This window comes from Mixophyes fleayi, chromosome 9 (genome assembly GCF_038048845.1).
Source record: "Mixophyes fleayi isolate aMixFle1 chromosome 9, aMixFle1.hap1, whole genome shotgun sequence".
Lineage (NCBI taxonomy): Eukaryota > Metazoa > Chordata > Amphibia > Anura > Limnodynastidae > Mixophyes > Mixophyes fleayi.
Window position 1 is genome coordinate 130,384,193 of NC_134410.1, and position 23,805 is coordinate 130,407,997.

The window sequence follows — 23,805 nt, forward strand, 5'->3', positions numbered from 1 at the left end:
TAGAGTAGAGAAAGGCAACCTGTGACTGTCAAGATCCAAGCATGCCCTGCTGGGACTTGTAGTTCCACAAGAGGTTGTTTAAGGCTGATCTTCAGTGAAATCTTGGACCCTGGGGCTACCTCTTGTGTAACCAGTGTCACTCACCCCCGCACACTTTGAAGGGAGTCTGTGAATTAGTCTTTATTTCAGGCCCCTTCCCCCCTCTCTCTCTCTCTCTTAGAAGACAAAAGCCACCAAGGTGCCCGGAGGGAGCAGCAGCCACCCCACTGCCTGGCTGGCGACCGCTCTCCACACTCCCATTCACATGCTAATGAGGCATCCGGATCCCTCCGCCCAGAGCAACTAAAACTTTCAGCCAAGAGCCTTGAAGTTTGGAGAGAAGTAGTCCCCAGCAGGCGGAAGTAGACGGTCGGAGCGCACAGACACCCAGCTCCCCGCACAGCTGCCTCTCTCAGCATTTCCCCGCAGTGTCACGCAGGAGACAGGGAGCCCCGTGGCTGTGGGTCTGCTGTGTGGAAAGGACACCTGCGGCGGAGGGATCTGCAGAGCTCAGTCTCTGGATACATTGTAACAGTGCGGGACCCTGGGACGGATTTATCTCTGGATTTGGGAGTTTTTGTGGCTGGGTTTGGGCACCCACAGGACCTATGTTACTCTAGTCTCATATCCCGGAGGAATGTATCGGATAGGAGTCTGTCTATTGCTCTGGTCACTGGCTGTCCCGACACAAGGTAGGCATGCATGTAGTGGGGGCTGCCCCGAAGAGCTTGCAATCTCCGATGTGAGATCTCTGCTAGGCACGTGTGTGTCTGGTGTCTGAGCTACAGGTTTAATGATGTCTGGTGCTGGAATATGCTGAATTCAGTGTTTAATGAACTTCTGGGATGTTAGAGGGTAGGCTACAGGAATTTAAAGGATTTATGACATGAAGTTTGTGTCCCACAGAGCTTGCAATCTACCATACTACAATGGGACAGGAAACCAGTCATAACAAAAGTTGTGAGCACACGTCGGTTCTGTGAATTTGGCTGTGACTATAGACCGATGTTTCCTCGTAACTGGTAGATGTCTGGGAGGTTTGTTACAAGTCAGTTTGACAACATAATATGTAAAGTACTTTGTGGTAGTAAGATAAGATGGAATAAGAGCAGTCTTAGGAATTGATTTGTAAAGATACAACAGCTCATGTGTTGTTACGTTTGGTGGCAAGAATGATATATATATATATATATATATATATATATATATATATATATATATATATATATATATATCTCTTTAAACACAGTTCTGTGCCCAGTGTGGTCCTCTAGTTTGGATACATTGGACAGTACATCGTTGATAATATGATTTGCTGTCCCTCTCTATGCAGACCCCTGTGTGTGACTGAGGCAGTCCCGGCATCTGGGGGTTCGAGTCCCCGGTCTGCAGGGTTCTGAATGCAAACATTGTCTGTACCCTGTGCCAGAAAAGGGCGGACATTGGCAAAATCCAAATGCCCCCATGTTCCTACAGAAGAAGTTCTCGGCTTATCAGATCAGCCACAGGCAACCGCACCACACTCCTTTGGGTAGCAGGGCATTCTGAGACTTGTGGTTCCTGCAGTCTAAGAATTCTTTCTTGTATTGCTCCATACCCCCTGTGCTGGGGGGCGGCAGGTGTACCGGGGCTGTATATACCCCCCTGTGCTGGGGCTCTGGGGAAGGTGTACAGGAGCTGTGTATACCCACCTGTGCTAGGGGGTCTGGGGAAGGTGTACAGGAGCTGTGTATACCCCCCTGTGCTGGGGGGTCTGGGGAAGGTGTACAGGAGCTGTGTATACCCCCCTGTGCTGGGGGGTCTGGGGAAGGTGTACAGGAGCTGTGTATACCCCCCTGTGCTGGGGGGTTTGGGGAAGGTGTACAGGAGCTGTGTATACCCACCTGTGTTGTGGGGTCTGGGGAAGGTGTACAGGAGCTGTGTATACCCCCCTGTGTTGTGGGGGCTGGGGAAGGTGTACAGGAGCTGTGTATACCCCCCTGTGCGGGGCTCTGGGGAAGGTGTACAGGAGCTGTGTATACCCCCCTGTGCTGGGGGGTCTGGGGAAGGTGTACAGGAGCTGTGTATACCCCCCTGTGCTGGGGGGTCTGGGGAAGGTGTACAGGAGCTGTGTATACCCCCCTGTGTTGTGGGGTCTGGGGAAGGTGTACAGGAGCTATGTATACCCCCTTGTGCTGGGGGGGTCTGGGGAAGGTGTACAGGAGCTGTGTATACCCCCCTGTGCTGGGGGGTCTGGGGAAGGTGTACAGGAGCTGTGTATACCCACCTGTGCTAGGGGGTCTGGGGAAGGTGTACATGAGCTGTGTATACCCACCTGTGCTAGGGGGAGGGGTACCGCTGCTGTGTATACCCCCCTGTGCTTGGGGGGGGGAGGTGTACACCCCCCCTCCCGCTGTGCTGGGGGCAGCTGTATTGAGGCTGCCAGAGGTCCAGCAGCTGGGGTCTCGGTTGTGTTTGGAGTCTTGGTGTAATATAGAGTAATGTGGGGTATCTGGGTGTCGCTATGGACAGAGTGATAATTTCGTCACATCAGCGTGATCTCAGGGACGGTGGTTTCAGTGTCTGCGCGATCGTAGAGGTTTCCTGTGCTGTGTCTAGCAGTCATCCTTCTGCTTTCTGTCCCCACGACCAGATGTGCAACTTAGATATCTGGTGATCTGTGCTGCAGACTACACCGATCTACCTACCTCCACAAAATCGCACCCAAATCGCAGCATGTGTGTGCCAGTAATCGTTCAATGAGTGCGGTCATTGTCGGACAGCCTGGTAATTGTACATTTAGTAACTCATGGGGGACAAATGATCCATGAACTTCAATAAAACAGCGCCCCCAGAGGCCGGATCATGATAGTGTCAGCATGCAAAACTTCCATCGCTTTATCTAGACACTACTTTTTATCAGACTTTCTATTTTTTTACTTTTACCATCCAGTTTTGTCTAGTAAAATATATATATATGGATGTTTTTCAAAAGTTTCGTTGTTTTTATTTTGGTAGTTAAAAAATAAATAAATAAATAACCCGAGCACGCTGCCAATTTCCCCAGAAGGGAGCAGGTTAAGAATTCTGTGATGTAAAGTAAGTGAAGGAAGTTTTGAGGTTTGTCTGAGTGTTTCTAAATTAAAGCAGACACTATATAGTAGTCCCCGCGCTCACATAGGCCTGGTATACATTGAAATTAACCCCCCCCCACCCCTCCCTCCCGCTGGGGGTACATGGCTTTATCAAGCAGTAGTATTAGCAGACCAGCAATAATGGGCATCACTTGTGGAGAGTCCAGGGATGGTGCCCACACAAATAATCCCACTAGGTGGAGGGATAACAGGATAAGATCACTCCCTTTTAGGGTAGAATACAAGGATTTTAGTGACTCAGCTATGATTTGCTGTGTAGAGGACGGTGATCTCTCCCCTAGTTTTGAATAAAAGGCTCTAAGTCATTTCTCCAGTGAGAATCTCCCAGTGCAGACTTTCCCCTGTCTAGTTTCACAGCTCAGATGCAGAACATTCATTTCCTATAGTAGAATTAGCTGCAAACAGGGGAAAGGCGGGGGGGGGGGGGGGGGGGGTGTTGGTATGAAACTTGCCCCTGGTTTACTAATTTGCAGAATTTGATTAAGTCTGACTGCCATCACCCATCTCCCCCAGTCCCTATGTCTGTGCTAGCTCTCGGCTCCAACTTACAACTTGAGAAAAGTAAATTGCAACACAGAAATTGCCAGCTTGCAAAATAGTTGTCTTTCTAAAGAAAATAGTCCATTCTTGCCGGAATGTAAACAAGTGAGCGATCTGCAGAGTCACTAGCTGGCAGCAGTGGTGCTGATACATCAGTACATCTTTATGTTTGTAGGAGGAGCTTCCTCTTTAATATAGAATAATTAGTTACTTTTATCAATCCCTCTTCTTCACCACAGAAGTTCGTCTTGGAATGTTAACGGGGATTTAATATTTAAATAGTATTTGCTTTTTTTTTTTTTTTCACTTTAATCCAAAAGCCCTGGATGATCTTATTTTATAGAGTATACTGGGACTTGTAGTTCTATAACAGACGTAGAATTGATTGCTCCTGTTCTAAAGTTATGGGGGTTTTTTTGGTTTTTTTTGAGGGACCTGAACAACCTACAATGGGTTAAATAGCTCCTCCTTTGATGCCCCCCTTTCCAGGAGGAAGACACAGGCAGCAGTGTGCTCTAATAGCAGGGGGTCATTACAGCCCCAGCTCCAGGCTGCAGGTATTAAGTGACAAGGGAGGCAGATTCCTGCCCTGTGCTGAACAATACGCTGAGGGGTGTGTGTAACATTTTACAATGGGGAGCTCTGATTTCCCTCTTTGTTGCCAATCAATAATAGACCCTGCACTGCAGCTGTTGTGTTTTCCCATGAGCAGCCTGGGGGGGGGGGGGGTTGTGCTTTGCTGCCCCCCCCCCCCTTCCCCTCTCCTCTCATTCACCGGGCACTTCAGGACAGTTGGGGGAGTTGCTCTATAAATACTAATATATAGTGGAATGACCCCTGATATAGGTCTAGTCTTCTAACCACTTCCTTGCTTCACTTACAAAGTTTCCTCTCGCAGGGAGGAAGGGCGTCAGTGCTGTCTGTGAGCCGAGTGGGGAACCATTTCTTTATAGAGATACTGTGTGACATACTGGACACCTCCAGGACAGTATCACTTTGTGACTATAAGCTGGCACCCAATGGGTGCAACACTAGTAGACCCCAAAGTATATTCACAACACAAGCTACTGATCAGTGGTACAGTTTAGTCTTTAAAATATTTTATCTCCGATCAGCAACACTTTTCTCCTGCTGTTCATTTAAAGTCAGACTGTGGATGTCAACTGTTGTGGCTGTCGATGCCGGCTGGGCATTGTAGTGCCACAGGTTGCCCAAGTCTGCTATAGACCTGAGCTGTGTAACCGCCATTTTTTCCTGTAAACTCCACTGCTGCTGATGTTTTCTGTAAGCAGCCCCTTGTTTAGGAAGTAACATGCACTTGATAAGTGTTTAGGAAGGTTTAGGTGTGATAGTCACTTTACCTACAGGGAGCATCAATAAATAACACGCGTACCTCTATATTTACAAACAAGGCTGGAGCCCCTTGTTTTTGGCGGGACTCTATGCAACTGCCTAGGAATCATGCAAACGGAGATAGGTGTCCATGACTACTGCAATAGCCATGCCACTTCAAGTCATTGTGTGTGTGTATATATATATATATATATATTTTCTCTTATTTTAATTATGATGTTTCTTTAAAAATGTCAGTGGAAGGGTCTCCTTATTGTTAGTAAGTGAATATTTACCTATCCTGGAATGACCATGTTCAGATTCCTGATGTGCTGTGTATTTGTGCCTGCAGCTAAATGTTCTGTCTTTACATTCCTACAGTACCTCATGATCTTATCAGCCCGTAAACGTCTGATATTCTGTCATGTAACAATGTCATTGCCCGGGAGTAAATATAACATTACACCTTTATATGTCTTCATTCCCGAGAGGCCACTTGTGATCTGTGGCCCTAAGTCCTGGAGTCCTGTGCAGGCCCTCAGGATCTCCTTAGATGAGAATAACTGACTAATCATCTATGAAGAACATTTCAGATAGTATGATATATTGTCCCGTGTCGAAGTGGCTTTACCAAGACAAAATAATTGCACTAAGCATCTGTCATTGTTCTTTATTCTGCAAGACAAGTCCTACTCCCTATCCTGACAATATTGCAATATAATGTTCCTGTCACTAGTTCTCACTACAAATCTCTAACTGTTTTCTCGCATTTCCCCCCCAGGTTTACGGTGTACGCAGCAAACGTGCTTGAACAGCGGGAAGTGCGACGCCGGTGGGACAGAATGCAGGTACGTGTCCGTGGAGTTTGGTCATGTGGCCGACCAATGGGCTTGGCGGTCGGAATTTTAAATGCAGGAGGTTGAATTCCCGCAGGAAATGGAGAGATGTTAAATACAAATGTTTATTGCCGTCCGTTGTCGCTGCAAAATCCTGGATCCCCAAAAGTCCCAGAAATAATAGAAAATTACTTCTGATGGGGTAGTACCTACCTGTGAGATACCTACCTGCCTCCATGCTGTATGTGTCAGCTGACCAGCATGGATAGGTCAGAATAGCGCACGAGGGAATCCTTTTAGCATCTCCTGGCAATTCTAGCAGCCTCCATGACTTTCCTATTAGACAATAGCAAGTTATTCAGGCCCATCGGCAGACAGGCACACAAAGGGCTGCACTCTTTTGTGAGCCCCTAATGAATACGGACCACCTTCTTCTTTTTTTTTCTCTCTTTAACACTCAAGCCACACGGACGCTTGACGACGCTGTAAATCTTGTTTTCACTCATTGACATATCGACAGCTGGGAGTTCGGTCAAAATGTGGCCCCTGTTGTGGAGGGAGGCAGATTACCCTTGTGTGACTAATCAGGAAAGGCGGGGGGGGGGGGGGGTTCCCAGAATGCAGCAGTATCACCTTTATTTTTAGGGAGGGGTTTTTATTCATCTTTTATTTTTTTTATGCACCATGAATGGAGAATCTTGCAGGAGTTAAAATATTAAACCTGGGGAATTACATTTTAGCGTTTCACTTTCTAACTTAAGGTTTCCACCTAGTCCCGTGGGAAGTCCTCACTGAGTCCTCACTCTGGAACGTTCACTCCCAGGAATTTATATTATGATAATTTTAGATGAATATCTAAGTTCCTCACCAGGACACGGCTGTTACTGTGCTCGTCTCACAAGGAAGCTGCTTCTGTACAAAAAAACAAAGATTTGAGCTGAAATCTTTTGGCTTTTTTTTTTTTTTTTTGTTAAATTGTATTAATTGGGAGTAGAATGAATTTCCGTAGATCAGCGTGAAGCTTCTGAATACCCTCCATGTGTTTATAGCCTGACCATTCAGCTAAACAAATCGTGTGACGGAGGTTTGCAGGGCAGACTGTTGATTCTATCAATGAGGGAGCAGGAGGTGCGAGCAGCTGTACCCAAATGAGCAGGGTCCTCACTGCCCCGTTTTTTTACTATTTTTGTTGTACGCTTCTGACTGTAATTTGTCGCTAGGCGCAAGATAAGCCAAGCCGAGGCGGCAAGCTGCGATGCACCAATAATAAATGAGCGTGGTGCCTGTATCCTGCAGGCAGATGGTCGCACCGTCCCTAGAGGCTTCTGAATAACACTGCTGTTCTGTTTAATGCTCTCAAATGGACCCTCCCAGTGTATTTTACTGTGTAATGCTAACTAGCCTAGTCATTTTAAGCTCCATCATCTCCTTAAATGATTTTCCCGAAGGGATATCTGGAAGAAAAAAAAAGTAAATTGATCACCCTGTGCTCCGCTGTGTTACCCCATTCCCCGGGAAGCTGTCTCTTAATAAGAACCTGGTGACATTAATTGCACCAATTAAATAAGCTTATCGCTTGGTGATGTGGAGGATCTTATGATTGGGATTCGAAGGAATGAATTCCCAGTGAATGGATTATTTCTGTTCTTGGGACAGCGATTCTCTCTTCCTCTGTCTCCGGACTCGTACTCTTGGCGTTGCCGTCATCGCAGCGCCAACTCCAGATAAGCGGTAAAAACTGATAGTGTGGTATGTGAGCCAGGCTGGGGTACAATAATGTGCCAGGCTGGCCAGAAGCCACATCTCGATTTCACCTGTCGCTTAACAGCTTGCCCACAAAGGTTCCTTTATGTCCTCCCCCCCCCAAATCCAATTAGAAAGTCGAGTGAAATAAATCTCGTACACGGGAAAGACGATTCCTGCTTTTCTGTGACTGTAAAGACGAAATCAGCGAATGTCCTGGCTTTATTACGGAGGGGGTTATATGAGTAAGCAGTGCCAACATTCCATGCAAATTCATGTTGTTAAAGTTGTTTATAAAGAAAACGGTTGCCTTTAATATAAGAGTTTCACCTCTAACCAACATGGTTAAACGACAAACATTAATTTTATTTTGTAAGAACTGTATGAAGGACCTGCATTCATCTGCCAATAGTGCAGGCAACAGATGTTAGTATTGCCGGACACTCCTCTCTTTACACCCATAGCAGAATACCCTAATATTACAATAATTTTGCATATATGAAAGCTGAGAATGTTTTGCTGCTGTTACAGAAGTTCACAGAGGACTGTATAGTACATTATACCTGGCTCTATAACTGTTGTTGAACTACAACTACCAGGCTTGGCTGCTCTTCCTTCGTATCTTGTAAGAACTGGTTGAGTGTCTGTGCCAGTACTTTGGTTTGGAAGATTCTGGTAGAACCGATCATGTTTAGTTATTCCGGGGAGTACAGATCTTTCAAACTCACTTCGGTCCTGATCTGGGACTTTGTAACGAACAGAGATGAAGTTACTCGCCATAAATTAAAGTACACGGAGGCGGCCGATTTGACTTCATATTTAGGAAAATGCTGCTAAATGGATTGGAAGCCGGTGACTGCAAATGTGCTGCCCCGGTGTTGTCGCTGCTTCCAAGGAATTTGTTAGGCTGCAATTTTGGTTCATCCCAGTGGCTGCATATAATTTGTGAGTAACAGATCTACCCTCAATATGTACCGCTGCAATATGGGGCTGCTCTGGGGGCCCCAGCGTTGGACCCCAGCTTTGGACCCCCTCCTCTCCTCCTAAACTCAGCAATTTCCTTCTTCACCAGCAACGTAACGCTTTGCGTTTCGCAGCTTAATAAATCAACAAATGCTCCATCATAGTGGTCTATGGGGACAGCGGTAAGCCCCAATAATTGGGCTAATGCCAGAGAAATCTATGATACATAGACCCCATTATGTGGTACCGGTGTAGAGGGTAAGCTGCCGGCACCTCAACGGAGAGCGAGTGTGAAGCACTTGTAGAGGATGGCCGCATTCCTGGGCTGTGTGCATTAGTAAATAATTATCTCAGTATTGCTGTACAGAACCGTGGCTCTCCCGTCTGTGTACTCAGCAGGTGCAGAGCGCTTGGTAATGCCTGACTTGTGCTGACTTCCATTCCTCGAGTTAAATGGTGTGTTTCCTAGCCAGGGCCCCGCATCCCCCCCCCCACTGCACAGATACTCTGGTTATTTCCCTTCTCTAGAAGTAATGTTCATAAAGAAGTGGGATATTCACAGCGCACAGACCGCTAATGGCCTGTTCAATGGCTTTAACACGCAAATAAGCCCCCAGGCCGTCCGGCGCTGGTAAAGGAAACGGCTCCTCGTGCATTAAAAGCGCTAGCGTGTAGGTTAATGGCGCAAGTTATTTACAATTTGTGTTCAACAGGTGTTGGGAAGGACATGAATATAAAACAGTGTATTCATTTTACTGTGGTGCATGTGTTACATGTCGTTTTTTTTTGTTTTTTTTAAGGAGCGTTACGAATGTTGTGACTGGTCAGTGATTTTGTGTGGGTGTCACTAGTGATACTGATATCTTATGACCAAATACTTGCTTGGATTACCCTAAAAATTAGGTTTTAAAGACAATTTTTTTGCACACACTTTTAGCCTGAAAAGTAATTTATTAGCCTTTTTTCTTTTTTTTGTTTAAATGAGGTTACTGTCCTGCACAATGTGCCGCTCAGCCGCGTGCGTTGGTGGAATGCTCACTTTGAACTAGGATACCGTCTCCATAGCAGCGGCATTGTGTCTGTAAGACAGATATAAGTGGGTGCCGACCTGTCCTTATACCTAGCACAGCTCAATTAGAGGATTGGGGAGGAGGTAATGCATCCTTCACTGCACCCTGCCCAGTAGTGGGTAACATCCAATAACAGGGGGGGTCCAGCAACTTTAAAATCTGTTTTCTCACTTAAGTTCCAAGCATGCATGGATTCTACTGTGACTTGTAATCAGGGACTGGTATTAAGGACAGGATGCATCATAATGGGCTTTTCCACGCTAAAAATGTAATTTTATTATATGACCCCCTTCCCCGTCTCCCCAACATTAATAATAATCCCTCTCTGGACACCCCCACCAGTCCCTCTATTTGGTAGGGTCCCAATGCTTCCATTTAGTCTGGACCTCTGCCAATCCTGCTTGGCACGGCTCACTTTTCTCAGTAGCGGGGGAAGGGTAGGGATCTGATGCAGCAACTCTAAAGAGTATTTTTTAATTAGAACCTCTGTGTCTGGTCCCCCCAGGAGAGAGACCAGCACCGAGGGAGATCACCAGTGGTCCCGGCTATATGCAAGTGCCAGAATTCTGCTAAATACAGCGGCTGGTACAACCCCCATCAATGTACTGTTATTGGGAAAGGGATTTAGCCAAGTTCATATTTAAAGTGGAAAACTCACTTTGAGATTCTTGAACCAGAGGTTACATTGTTTTTGTTTTTTCTTAAATTATTAATTTGTTGACCTACAGCCTCGGTCAGGTATTACCAACTATCCGCAGCCTTAAACTGTACCCATCACCCCCCACCATTCAGGGATGGCGGCTATTTATGGGCTGAAATACAATTGCTGTAGTTTTATCCGTTCTCTGGGAGTCTGTCTTCACTGAAGCACGAGGCAGGAGGTATGGAATGGGTAGAACTTTGGCCTGGTTTCTTTAGTTCTCCTGTGAGTATGCACTAGTATGTCTAGGTTAAACCTACGTTATTCCATTCGCATGGGAGCTTTTAAAGACTTGAAGTTTGGAAGTTACCATAACTTCATCAACTGATACAACTGGTTGGCTATAGGTGACCTTCATTTATGTTCAGTATGAGACCATATAAAGTAATAGCTGCTCTTACATCTGCCTTTTGTCTTGATTAGATCTGATGTAATGTTGTCTCTGAAATTACGGTTTCCTCTAAAACATAATGTAAAGCAGCCTAGACATAAGCTGTCTCCATCATCTCTGGAGGTTCTAAAGCACCCAGAGATGTCTTCACATGCTGCCTTCAATGTTCTCACCCGAGGGGTTAAACGCTGAAAGTCCGAAGGGCGCGATGGTAGTTTCACCCCCTCCCCTGGGTTTCCCAGGATCCCAGGAAAGAATGTGATCTAATAATTTAAGTGTAAATTCCCCTCTATTGTCTGTGGCCAGCCACTCGAACCTCGCTAATGTTGACATATCTAGATGCTGGATACCAAGGACTTCATCCATCATCCCAATCACTGGGGTCATGGACCATGAGGAATGCACCATATCTATACTGCAGGAGAGGACTTGGGATTGCAGACTGCAGGTTTCATGTAGATCTATTTATTAGCTCTTATAACCTTCCCCGACCTCAGATGTGGGGGAGGGTGGGACTTTTATTTTTGCAACCCTGACCTTGTAGCCATTTTTGGCAAAACTGGAGTGTGCATTACTCTGCAGCAGATGACCTCTGCTGTCCTTCGGGTAGGTGCTGAGAGGAGGTTGTGTATTAGTATATTCATGCACACTTCTTATATGCAACGGCCATTTCTTGTCCAGTCTATATAGAGTGTTTCACAGCTTATTTATATAGCGCCAACAATTCTGCATCGCTGTACAGAGAATATTTGTCATATGCATCAGTCCCTGCCCCATTGGAGCTTACAGTCTAAATTCCGTAGCGTTTATTATTCCCTATATAATAACCCAGGCAGTGAATATAAAGTCTGAATGAATGTTTGAGACCCCCTGAGTGGGGGTCACTTTGTGAGACTCCTTGTTTTCCTCTGATCCAAAAGCAATTATTAATTATTACCCAGTATCCTATATCTTTACTGCCATTGTCTCTTACCACCAATAGTAAGTTATTAGGCAGATTAGTTGTAATATTCAGTCTCTTGGGTTGTTTTCGTTCTAGTGTTCGGGGTTAATTAACCCCGATCCTCTTACCCAGGTTTCCTGTGTTGACTATTTAATAACTGTCTGCAAATTCCTAGAACAGATGCTAAATACCACATTAAACTCCCATCCAGGTGAAGCTGCATTGTAACCCTATCTGCCGCCTCCTGTTCGTCCCTCGCAGCCAGGGGGCAGGACGGCAGACTGTTCGGTGGGTTAAACAGATCGTTTGTGGTTTCTGGAGGCAGGTGTGTTCTTGGAAAGCCCCCCACATTAGAGGTACGATGCCCACAGTGCCATCTGCAGGGAACTCCATCCCGTGCCTCTTGCGGTTGGCAGAGGATACGGGAGGGAGAAGGGTTCTCGGGCCAGGAAGAAGTATTGTAAACTTGTCGTTTTTGGGTGGCGTTCAGTGAGTTAATATAAATAAACAAAACTTGGCTTAGCAGGGTTGTATTGTTCGTCGGATCTATATGGTTCTCCGATGGCTGTATAGGTCTCCGTACCACGCTGCCAGCGTTGTGCGATCGCCCACTTGTGTCTTTATGGTGCCGCTAGTTTTCAGCGAGATGATAAACGGTATTCTCATGAATATTGTCTCAGACGGTAAAACGAGTCTGCTGCAGATAATATAGAAGTTGGACGTGGACCAACGTTTACTTACAAAGACCAGGTGGCCAGAGACATTAGTGGGAACAATCCCAAGTTATTGCCATTTCGTTAGTGTCGGCAAATGCTTGAAATCTCCCCGACACCTGGTTAAGGGGCTCAGTAACCAGGGTGTCAGCGCAGGCGCCGTTACTGGTCTAATACCTGGCACCTTCCAGCACCTGGAAACATTTACAGCTTTTCCAAGCACTCAAATACTCTGTGATTTATTAGCAAGGCAGGGGGCGGAGGGGTTAGTTAATGAAAGCGATGACCCCTTTACAGTTAAAGCTCCTTTCCCACGGTTAATTTTGTTTCTAATTTAGCTAGAAAAAGGAAATCAGATGCCGGAATATTGCGGTAAAATAACTTGGAGAAGCTGGAGAGGAAAGGACGGCGGAATCGAAACAGATTTTACCTATTAAATTTCAGCGTAACGAACGCAGTGTACGAAAATGTGCATTATGTTATGTGTGTGTTAAAAATTAGGGTTTGGGCGCTTACGGTTCTGGGTGTAAAAACGCACACGTTGTTTTAATTATACAGGGTAACCCAGTCACATACCACATGCGTATTTATAAAAGCCAGAATTTAGGCTTATTCCATGCGATGATTTTTTGTTTTTTATGCACGTAACTTGGAGCGGAGATTAATCCATTTAGTGGAAAACAAAACCCCGCGGTAAGATAACCGCACAGCCGGCTTTGTAGAACATTACACATGGACACAGCTGATTACACATCCAGCATTGGGAATTTTTAAACAATTCTGCAATATCTTTATAATCATTTAAACCGTTCTGTAAACAAAAACAAGAAACACGGCCTGCGCCGTAATTTTTTTTTAAAGTTCCCACAATGCTCTGGGGTCCATCCCCGTACAAAGGAATGACACAAATATGGCATAGCCTGGCGTTGGTGTTGATTAGGTTGTGTGTTAGAGTTTTCTGCTTTCTTTCCCCCGAGTCATTGTTCCCTTTCTTTAATGCGGCAGATGGCTCCACACAATAGCAAGGACTTTGTGAACTCCGAAATGGGGCCCGGTTCAGAGGTCACTAGAAAACATCTGCCATTTTGAGATACTTGGCAGGGGCTGATTTCTGAAGGGGGTTGTTTTTTTTTTTTAGAAGGTGCAAGTACTAGTTTTTATTGAACTTCTAAAACTGCGTTGCAGATGGTTTAGTGACACTTGAAATCCAAATTGTAATGTAGATGGCATAGATTTTGTTATTTAAGTTTCTTTGGGCGGCTGCTTCTCGAACCATGGAACAGTTGCATTATCGTTAGACGTGTTTCCCGCGCACTTACAACTCGTTGCGCTTTTGCCAATACAATCTGTCGCAGTGGTATCGCACCATAACGCATCAGGAACAGGTATGTTCTTTAAACATTGATGTTTACCAGTTTTTAGCACAACGTTGGGAACAAATCATTAATGGCACATTGTAATGTGGTTTTCAGGCGTTGATTGGCGGCTTTAATGTACATTAATAGCAATAGGTATAAATGAGCCTTCTGTGTCGTCCTATAGCTAGTAGGAGATATACGTGCTGTATGAGAACGTATCATATAATGGCTGTAAGGTGTATAAAATCCAAACTTACTATGCACTGAAACATTGTCCCCCCATATCCTGTACTTTTAAGAGTCTGATCCCCGAGAAAATAATCATTGTCAGGATTTAATGGGGGTTATAGGGGAGATTTGGGGGTAAATGACACAAACCCACAGCAACCGATTGGCTGTTATCTGTCATATATATGATAATTATACCAGACACCTCCCATATGACCTCTGGCTCCCAAGAGCTGACATTCTTCTTTCTCGCTGTCATTACTGATCAGGGCTTGTTCTCAGTTGAAGAATTTCGCGAAAGTAAGCGATGGTTTTGTGCAGGGCTAACAGGCACACGCGAGTTCTCCTGTCTATGTATTTAGCATGTCTACGACACATTAGGTGAGGCGTCTCCAGCTTTCACAGCCGCCTGTCCGGGACCAGGAGATGGCTGATATAATTCATATTTGTAGAGCTGTTTTATTTTTAAACCAAAGCACACGGCCTGGTCAGGAGATCCATGAATTGGTGGGGGGGGGGGAGCCCAATGCGGTTGTTCAAAGTGTCTGTTCATTCAACAAGTTCAGCCCAAATTTGCGTACAAGGACAAAGAGGTGGTACCGATTTCATGCCCAACTATAATATGTTATAGTCACTTTCCTTTAGGGACATGATACGTTCTATGGGGTACTAGGAGAAGCCGTATCTGATTCCATTGAAACTGGGCCATTTTCTTTGCTTCTTGGGATAATCACGTTGCGGTACATTAGGATTTAGGCTGCTGTCCTCGCTTTCTAGAATCCATCTTTTAGGACCATCAGAGAGGCGGCATCTATATTTAGACAGATCCTGTTTATATCTTACATCCTGCTGATTTCTAATGCATTTAAAACCACACGAAACAAACACGACCAACAGAACCGGCTTTGTTCTCTGTTGATTTAAGATTAAAATGAATTATTTGTTCTTGCAAAGAATTATAGAGCTCTGAAGCTGTTACCATCCAGGGCATTGAGAGGCTTCGCTCCTTCACGAGTGTTGTCATGTGACTCTTTATAAATGGCCTGGGGGGGATGCGTTATCTGGGGCGCACAGACTCCACGGACAGATTGTGTCGTACTCGTGTCTGGGGAACGCAGTGTACTTTAATTTGCAATTGCAGAAAAAAAAAATATTGATAATCTGTCTGTTTGTTTCAGTATTACATTAAAGAGCCTAAATCGCCTCCACACAAAGGAGGCAGCCATTTTGTGGGTGGTTATTCGAATACGGCCACTTCCCAATTGGCTCTTGACCTAATTTATCTATGGGGGGTCGTCGAGTGTCATGATTTTCTTTTGTTCAAATCTGGACAGTTGTGAGCATCAGGTCAATTTTAAATATGATCTGCTTGAACTTGTCCATCTTTATTCTGTGCAGGGGGCGGAGCAGTGACCCAAATTAACCAATCAGACATATTCTGTCATTACTGTAAGTTGTGCTGAACTAATCTGACATTTCTGATTGGTTGTCCTGGTTTAGTGCACGGTTACTTCTCACGGCGGAGGCTGCCGTTTTCATTCGAACGGAGCCTATGCAGTCTGTTGTACTCGCCGATGATACTATACAAATATGGCTGCCCTCCTGCCAAGTGGAGACGACCGGCACTCTTTACTCCAGAACAGTCTTGGATGCTGCTTGTGCTGACTCCTCTTTGAAGGCCGTTAGGCCGCGCTGCCCAGTAGTGTCCGAGCCAGCATTGGACTAGCTCACCAACATGCAATGTGGCCAACAGGTGCGTGGCTTCTAAAAAACCAGCCGTTTAAGAGGACGGAGCAGTCACGGGAGATGGTGACATGTCTTCACTGGCCCTCGGTGACTGGAGGAGGAGGGAACAAAGGCTCTCTCTCATGAGAGCGACCGGTCCCTGAGACTTGGCTGACTGGGAGCAGTGGAATCAGCCACCCAGAAGCCCGGAGCCTGCTCCAACGCTCCGTCCCCCCTTCTCCAACTTCTTGGTGGAGTTGATTGGGCGCCAGGACAGGAGGCAGCTGCTGCCCTCATTAATATGCACACCTGCTCTCTGCGGCCCTTTGTGCGGACGGCAGATGCCCCGATTAATTTTGTGCTCATTCTTTACACTCCTTTTGGCCCGGATAATAGATTCTCATTAACTCGAAATGTCTCTGATTCCTAACAAATTCTCTCACAATCCCCCAACAAAGGAAATGTGAGCAAGTAGAACAGGAGGGATTTTCTTTCTCTTTAAATCCCCGAGAAAGTAAAATGCATCTGTACTTTTCCCTCTAACTTTATTTGGCAATTTTTTCTAATAAACATTTTCGATTTAATTACAAATTCTGCAGACGTGACCAGTGACCGCTGCCCCATATGAGATCTGTATAGAGGAAGAGTGCGCCAAGTCAACTTTATAATATTATTTCTGTTCACTAGTAACGTCCACAGCGGCGCTGAACAGTGAGGAGAGGAAACGAGCCCTAGACGTAGTACAGGAATATGACCTAGCACCAGCTAAGACGACCTTGTCCCCAATAATTTAGGAACTTGTTCCATGTTGCTCATTTGATCATCAGGTGAATGCAGCAGACCCACAGATATATTGTATGTCTATACAGTCAGCCTACATAAACACATACATGCGTACAATACCATGCAAAAAATATGCAGTGTTTTTTCTAAGGAATGTACACGTTTTTTATTTACTTTAAAAGTCTTGCTATCGCCTACGCACTTTGTGGGCTAAACCAGTAATATCGGTGTATGTGGAAATTCCACCTTCACATAAATCAAAGATGTTTAAAAGGACAACAGCACATAGTATAAGTGTCATATCACCGAAGCCCGAAGAGTGATTTATTCACCTGCTGCAACACTGATTAACAATATAGTAGCCGTAAATGTGACCAACGCTCTTTCTACCACAATCGGAAGACAAGCCGAACTCGTGTGATGCACGTAGACGTTATATCAGATATAGGTCAAGCAGTAGTGGAGAAAGTGTCACATGAAATCCAAAATATGTCTGACCATTCCTGTACAAGTTAAATAAATGAGATTAAATATCTGATTGTTACAGGCCCTTGCGCTATATATCGATAACGCCCCTAAGGATGTGATCAGTCACAGGTGCAGATCATATTGTACAATATGTATCTGTTATAGATCAAATTGCCCTGATCCTGCACAGTCTTTTAGGATTTGATCCAACAGAAATTAAATATCCATCACTAAGGGGTCGGTGGACAACCTTGGAAAGGCCTCATAACTCTGATGTCATTGGTTCCTAGTGAATTGATTGGTGTGAATGTTGGTGCCGCCCAGAAGATGGCTGCTTCCACTCAGTGAAGGCGAAAGGCGAAGTTAAATTAGAAACCTCTATTATTCATATTTTAATTTCTGTTTGAGCAATCCCTATTCTCCGCGTATAACTTTTCTTTCTTTTGTCTGATTTTGGGGGATCAGGAATAGTTTTCTCCAAAAATAAATAAATGTGAATACTTATATTTTGTAAGGCAATAAACCCCAATCCTCCGGTTACATAGTTGTTGTTGCACAGCCTCTGTGGCAGATGGCAGCTCCTAACTATGCCTTTCAAGATAACTTTCCAGCGTGGAAGGAACAAAGAGCCACCTTCTCCCTGAGATGTGACGTGTGTTACTGCACGAGTCGTCTCTCTCGAGTAGGTGTGAGGTCAAACGATGCATGAAGCTCTATAGAAGTCTTACCACCCACCTATTAGTACGTACATGTAAGCAGATGGGCCGGTTGTCACTTGGATCTACTTGACGTGTCGACAAAGACTCTTGTCCCCAGGTGTATGTCTCTCCCTCTCTCCTGGTGGTGTTTTCCCATCTTTCCGAGGCTCTGCTAGGCCATAGAAAACACGGCGAGCCCAGAAGTCCTTTCCCAGGATATCCGATCTCCTCTCTGCGCACCAAGAACCAAATGGCTTAGACCTTTTGGCTTCTGCCAGCAGATGGTGGCAGAAGTTCTTATCTCAAACTTTTTCCCACCTCTGTTTGTGCCATTTAGGGGCCATTACATTGCTGTCATTATGACAGCAAGAGGTCCCCGGCGTTGTCAGTGTTTCTGTACAAGTTGAGATGTTATTTCATAAATTGACTGTTAGAGGAACTCTTATAGGACGACTTTAGCTTCTGCAAACCTCTCGTCTTTCCAGGTTCTGTTTCTATAGATGTTGGGAGTTTGCACCCAGTCTAAGCATCAACAAAACGACCGCTAATGTCCCTGTCGCCTATACCCAGCGTAGGCCGCCATTTTATGGCCTGATCTAATATTCAGCCAGGTTCCTAGTGAGATGAACATTGGCTCAGCTCACAAATTTGCCGCCTCTACTCTATGTAGGTGACTGGTGTACATGTTGCATAATATGAAAGGGCCACTTGTAGGAGGGGTTTCACAAGGGCCTGTAAACGCCAGAAAAGCGCAGCGTCCGTAAGCGCTCAATGGCTGCCTTGGTGACAGGTTTAAGTGAAGGGGGGACGCGCCTCTGCTGTCACTGCAGTGATTCGCTCTAAAACGTCACGTGCGGCGTCAGACTTTATCTCTGTCGTGCCCCAGGAGTGTTTCCCGTTTACTTTAACCAGTCGCCGCGGTATCGATTGTGCACTTTTGACTTGTGATCTCTTCCGGTGTTTAAATCACCCGTGTAACACTGCTGTGACTGTCATAGAGGTGCAAAAGTTTCAGAAGTTTATTGAAGCTAATTTTATGGTGTAAGTGGATTTTATGTGATTCCTTTTTATATTTGCTAAAGTTTGTTTTAGATTTTGGGATCCTAATACGTTTGAAGGTCTATATCTGGGCTATATTTTAGGACCACTTTTTGTTTAATCAGAGTTGTCCTTGAGGTCACGAGGGCTGCTCCATCTGATTGCCTGGGGGTGGGGGGGAAGCTCCATGTTTGTTTAGTTCTTGCTCTGTTGACTTTTGATTTTCGGGAAGACTTAGAAGCAATGATCCCAAACGTCGGTTAAAGGAGCTGCACAGAAATCTCCTCTCCCAGACTGGCCGTGTTGGGAACAGGTGTTAATGTTGTGTTCTACATCTGCCACCTCCCGCCACTTACAAAGCCCCCGCCACTTACAAAGCCCCCGCCACTGAGAGCTGGCGTGAGCCCATTTCATGCTTTTTTTACATGGGGCTCTGAAATGACCTTAAAGGCTTATCATGTGGAAGTGTGAGATTCCCGCAGGGAATTTGTAATGTTCCTACTGCCCGCTGAGTCTCATCTCTTTGGGGGGGAAAAGTTCCTGCACTGGGGTACGTGACCCCAAGCCGGTTAATCTAGCTTGAGCCCCAAATATGTCTTCCTCCACTGTTTATTATGAGACGCGCGCACTACGAATAGGGTGAAAAAATAGCCCAACCCAGCTCTCACCTCACTGGAACCCCCCTGTATGAAGCTGATTGGGGGGCCACAATGGCAGCTTCTGATCACTGGCACCCATCGCAGCCGCCATTGTAGTGGTGAGTGAAAGAGATTTGCGGGCGCCAGTTTTAGAAGTGGAGATTCCCCTGGGAAGTGGGAATTATTGAAGACCACAAACACTTTGTGGCATATTTACTAAACTGCGGGTTTGAAAAGTGGAGATGTTGCCTATAGCAACCAATCAGATTCTAGCTGTCATTTTGTAGAATGTACTAAATAAATAATAGCTAGAATCTGATTGGTTGCTATAGGCAACATCTCCACTTTTTCAAACCCTCAGTTTAGTAAATCTAGCTTTTTATGTATTTATTTCCCCCCCCCCACCCCCCCCTAAAGTGTTACTAACCTGATTTAAATGTTTTCATTGACAGGTGCCCCAGTTCCCACGTTGGTGACCGCTGCCAGTTTTCTAACCCCTGCACGAGTATTCCGTGCCTACATGGAGGAACCTGCCAACCTGAGGTCAAAGGGAACAATGTGCATTATACCTGCATCTGTCCACTGGGGTACCAAGATTCACGCTGTCTCACCCCAAAAGACAACGTCTGTCTCAACAACCCTTGTCGCAACGGTGGAACCTGTGAACTGGTCGCAGTCGAGTCCAAATATAGATGTAAATGTCCCCCCGGATGGACAGGTATGGGAAGCAGCAGTTTCTTAAAATTTTTCATTGTTGATTTTTATTTGTGGGTGTCTGAAATGTTCTTTTGTGATCACTTCAGTCTCCCAGATATGATGTACCCACTTACCATGGCCTGTCCTCTCACTTCACGTGCTCCATGGTTAATATACAACATATGTTGTTTCTGCAGCTGTTTCGTTACCTTTAGTACATGTGTAAAGGGGGAGGGGCCTTTAGGCATCATTTGTAGCACAGTGTTCTGACTTTTTGTGTAAGCAACTGTTACTTTAAATAAAGTTGAACATTTGTAATCTGAATTGTGAAGGAAAAAAAAGCAATTAAATGCCAGAATTGATATCTGTCCCTCAAGACTTTTACCTTGTGACACATTCTAGAGATCACTGACATTAAACAATGGAATTCATTTGCTGATACTAATGTATCTCTGAAATTATCTACAGGAGAGTCGTGCCAGGAGGCTGATCCGTGCGCTTCAAACCCGTGTGGCAATGGCGGTTCCTGCGTCACGTTAACGTCCCACTTCAATTCCCAGTACATGTGCAAGTGTGTAGAAGGATTCAATGGAGAAACCTGCAAAAACGACATCAACGAATGCTTGCATAATCCCTGCAAGAACGGCGGGACGTGTGTGAACGAGGTTGGAACGTTTTACTGCAAGTGCAGGAGCAAGTTCACAGGGAATTACTGCGAGAACCTGTATGTGCCCTGTAACCCATCGCCATGCCAGAATGGTGGCACCTGCCGACAGACCGACGACACTTCCTACGACTGCACTTGTTTACCAGGTACCAATCTCCTTCAGTCCTACAAACTATGGGGGTTTACAGGGAAGCTGGGGCTCACATAAGGCTTTTTGATTTCATCTTATTTATGTGTGTGTGTGTGGGGTGGTAAAACTGGGCAATATGACAACTTTTGAATAGCGTTGTGCTAGATATAAAACTGTAGCAGCAGTTTGCTGACTTTGGTTTGTTAGCGCAGATAATTTGTGTAGCGGATGTTCGCTACGATTGGGGTCTATGTTGTACAGACGACTGATAGGGCGAAACCAAGTCCAGCTTTCCGTAGTTGCAGTAGTGTGCGTGTGTGTGTGTGTGTGTTGGGATTGTGTGTTGCAACAGGAAGTATTTTGTTTGGTGAAGTGACAATTACTTACTACCTCTATGCACAATAGAAGGATGTTCACATTCACTTTGAACTTTTGCCCTTAAAAAAATGAATTGGCCGGTCATAAAATGACCAATATTGTGTGTTCTAGCCTGTACTGACTGCACTCTGTAGTGGAGAGGTCAGGAACATTTAGCGTGGATGCCCCTGACGAGCTTTAGAGAAGCTTGGAGTGACGTTATTGATCCGGCCCTTGTGCCAGCTTCTGGACAGCCCTGTATTGGGCATTGTGCTCTGTGACCACTTGATATGCGATTAGGTTGGTGACTATGAAACGCTCGTCTGGTTCTGTATCGGTAAAACCACTTGTTCTGTAGACTCGAGTAGGGGGCAGGCAGCAGGGCTAATAGCCGATATTGTAAGGCTTGTTCTGAGGAGGAAGATGGGAGCCACAGACTTCGCACAGTTCTAGAACAGGAAGCTTTGACCTCGCACAAAGCAGAAGTCTCTCTTCCTCTTCTGCACTAAGTAATTCTCCGGTGTCCAACAGAGTTGAATATAAAATTCTTTATTTGGGGACGATATGACGACTGCGACCCCTTATAAGACTGCAATATACTGCAGGTTTGATCATGTTGTAACAGTCCGCGGGCTACCTGTATGTGATTCAGCAAATCTGCAAGAAGTTAACCACTTCCTACAACAGGAATGAGCATATTATACTTTCGTCTTTAAATATTACAGTAAGGGGAGTTAGCGACATGTCTGTTTGCTAAAAATGAACATAATAATGGCTTAGAAAAATAGATCTATTAGAAATGCTTGAATTCGGCAGGAGATTGAATAAAGTGGAGCAGATTAGCACACAGCGCACTACTAGCTACTGCAATCTTACCCCTGTAATATACAAACACAATCCATCACCCGTGTCGCCGTATCGGATCTAGATGGGGTTGGCCCCTCGTCGCCTGTATTCACGTGCTGTACATATTGTTCCAAGACGTCCTCAACACTTTATGGGTTAAGTTAGAATCGCCCTTTATGTTTTTTGTTCTTTCTTCCTGTTAGTCTGGCGTTCAGGCATGTGAGATCTGGGCAAACATTAACCTTGATGGTACTTTGAAGCCTGACAACAATAGCTGCCTCCACTCTGTTTGATTTTTTTTATGGGCTTGTCTAGCAGGTGTCTCACAGAGAGCAGGCAGCCCGGGACGTTATATATAAAATAAAAAAAAAAAAACACCTTTGTGGGCTGGGAGAGATCAAAGTGCGGATCCCGGGGACGCTGAGCGCGTGTGGCTTGGGGCGCTCCGTGATCCTGTGCAGCCATCAGTCCTAGATAATTGGCTCTAATACTCTGTGTGTGTGTGTGTGTGTGTGTGTATCAACTTGTCACTTTTATTTGTTGTGTAGCGATACACTTCTGACTGTAGCCGCAATGACGGATGGATGGAGTCTGTTTTAACCAGTCTTGCATGTAATAAAATAACAGCTTGTGCCAGCAGATTTAGAAACGCTTTAGGAAAGATTCGTTTTTTTGTTGTTGTTGGGTAAACATGTCCGGATCAGATTACACCTGCTGGGGGGGGGGGGAGAGTATAAGAATCCGCACACCCCAGGTTACCTGGCAGAAGTGCTTTGTATTTACTATAAACACAATCTAACCGAACCCATAACACAGGGGACAGGCTCTCTGCATTGTCCGCATTCATCATCGCGCCCCTCCCAGCCTGTCCATGAAATATGCGAGCTCACACCTTGCACAGGTAGAAGAGTTACCAGTTGTTTGCAGTATAAATCCCAGCTTTATCAGATAAGCTGTGTAAATAATGCACTCACTCAATGTTGGTGATTTATTAAATTGCGGGAGTGTCGGCTGACCTTTTTTCAGTCCCCGTTGACCTATTTTCATGTTTTGCATTCACTGGTAATAATTTCATAAAAGGACAATCGTTCACACCAGCTTGAGCGCCATTGAATTTTTGTTTACTATAACACGGTGCTCACAGGGACCCTCCTGTAACAATATTTAATAGAGAAAAAGTTTATTTTTCACAAGAACATTCACTGCCAATGAATCATCATCAACATTTATTTATATAGCGCCAGCAGTTTCCATAGCGCTTTACAATTGGGAACAAACCTTAATAAAACAATACTTGGTAATACATACAGACAGAGAGGTAAGAGAACCCTGCTCACAAGCTTACAATCTATAGGACAATGGGAGTTAGAAACACAAGGGCATGTGCTACATCATATTGCACAATGGACCAGCCAGACTGCGAAGGTAAAAGTACTGAGTGGGCTGTGTGTGTTGCAGTGTTGGTCAGAGGGTTGTTGTCTTGTGTTAGCTGTGTAGAGGGTGGTAATAAGGTAACCCTGGGAGATTAAGATAGATGAATACCCCTAAAGCCTACAAGCTTCTGAGTACCCGGCGTTGGTGCACGCTTGCTGTTAATAGAGCACACGTGCCCCATCTGGAAAGTCTTAAGGCATAAATTACAGAGCACCTGCAGTTTAATGTGTGATTGACAGCCAGAAATTGGGGGGTGAGGGAACACCCTGCACTTTCACATATCCCACTTGCTGCTGGTTTTGCAGAGAGAGAGAGAGATCAGTATTGTTGTGTTT

The 23,805-nt window shown here is 45.2% G+C and overlaps 1 protein-coding gene across 1 annotated transcript in view; it reads left to right on the forward strand.

Moving 5' to 3' along the window:
• Positions 1 to 374: 374 nt before the first annotated feature.
• Positions 375 to 23,805, forward strand: part of NOTCH1 (notch receptor 1) — a 44,097-nt gene continuing 20,666 nt past the window's right edge. The window contains exons 1-4 of the mRNA XM_075185749.1: positions 375 to 731; positions 5,827 to 5,893; positions 19,793 to 20,058; positions 20,505 to 20,849. Coding sequence (XP_075041850.1) covers positions 677 to 731; positions 5,827 to 5,893; positions 19,793 to 20,058; positions 20,505 to 20,849 — 733 coding nt within the window. The 5' untranslated portion in view covers positions 375 to 676. The remainder of the gene's footprint in view (positions 732 to 5,826; positions 5,894 to 19,792; positions 20,059 to 20,504; positions 20,850 to 23,805) is intronic.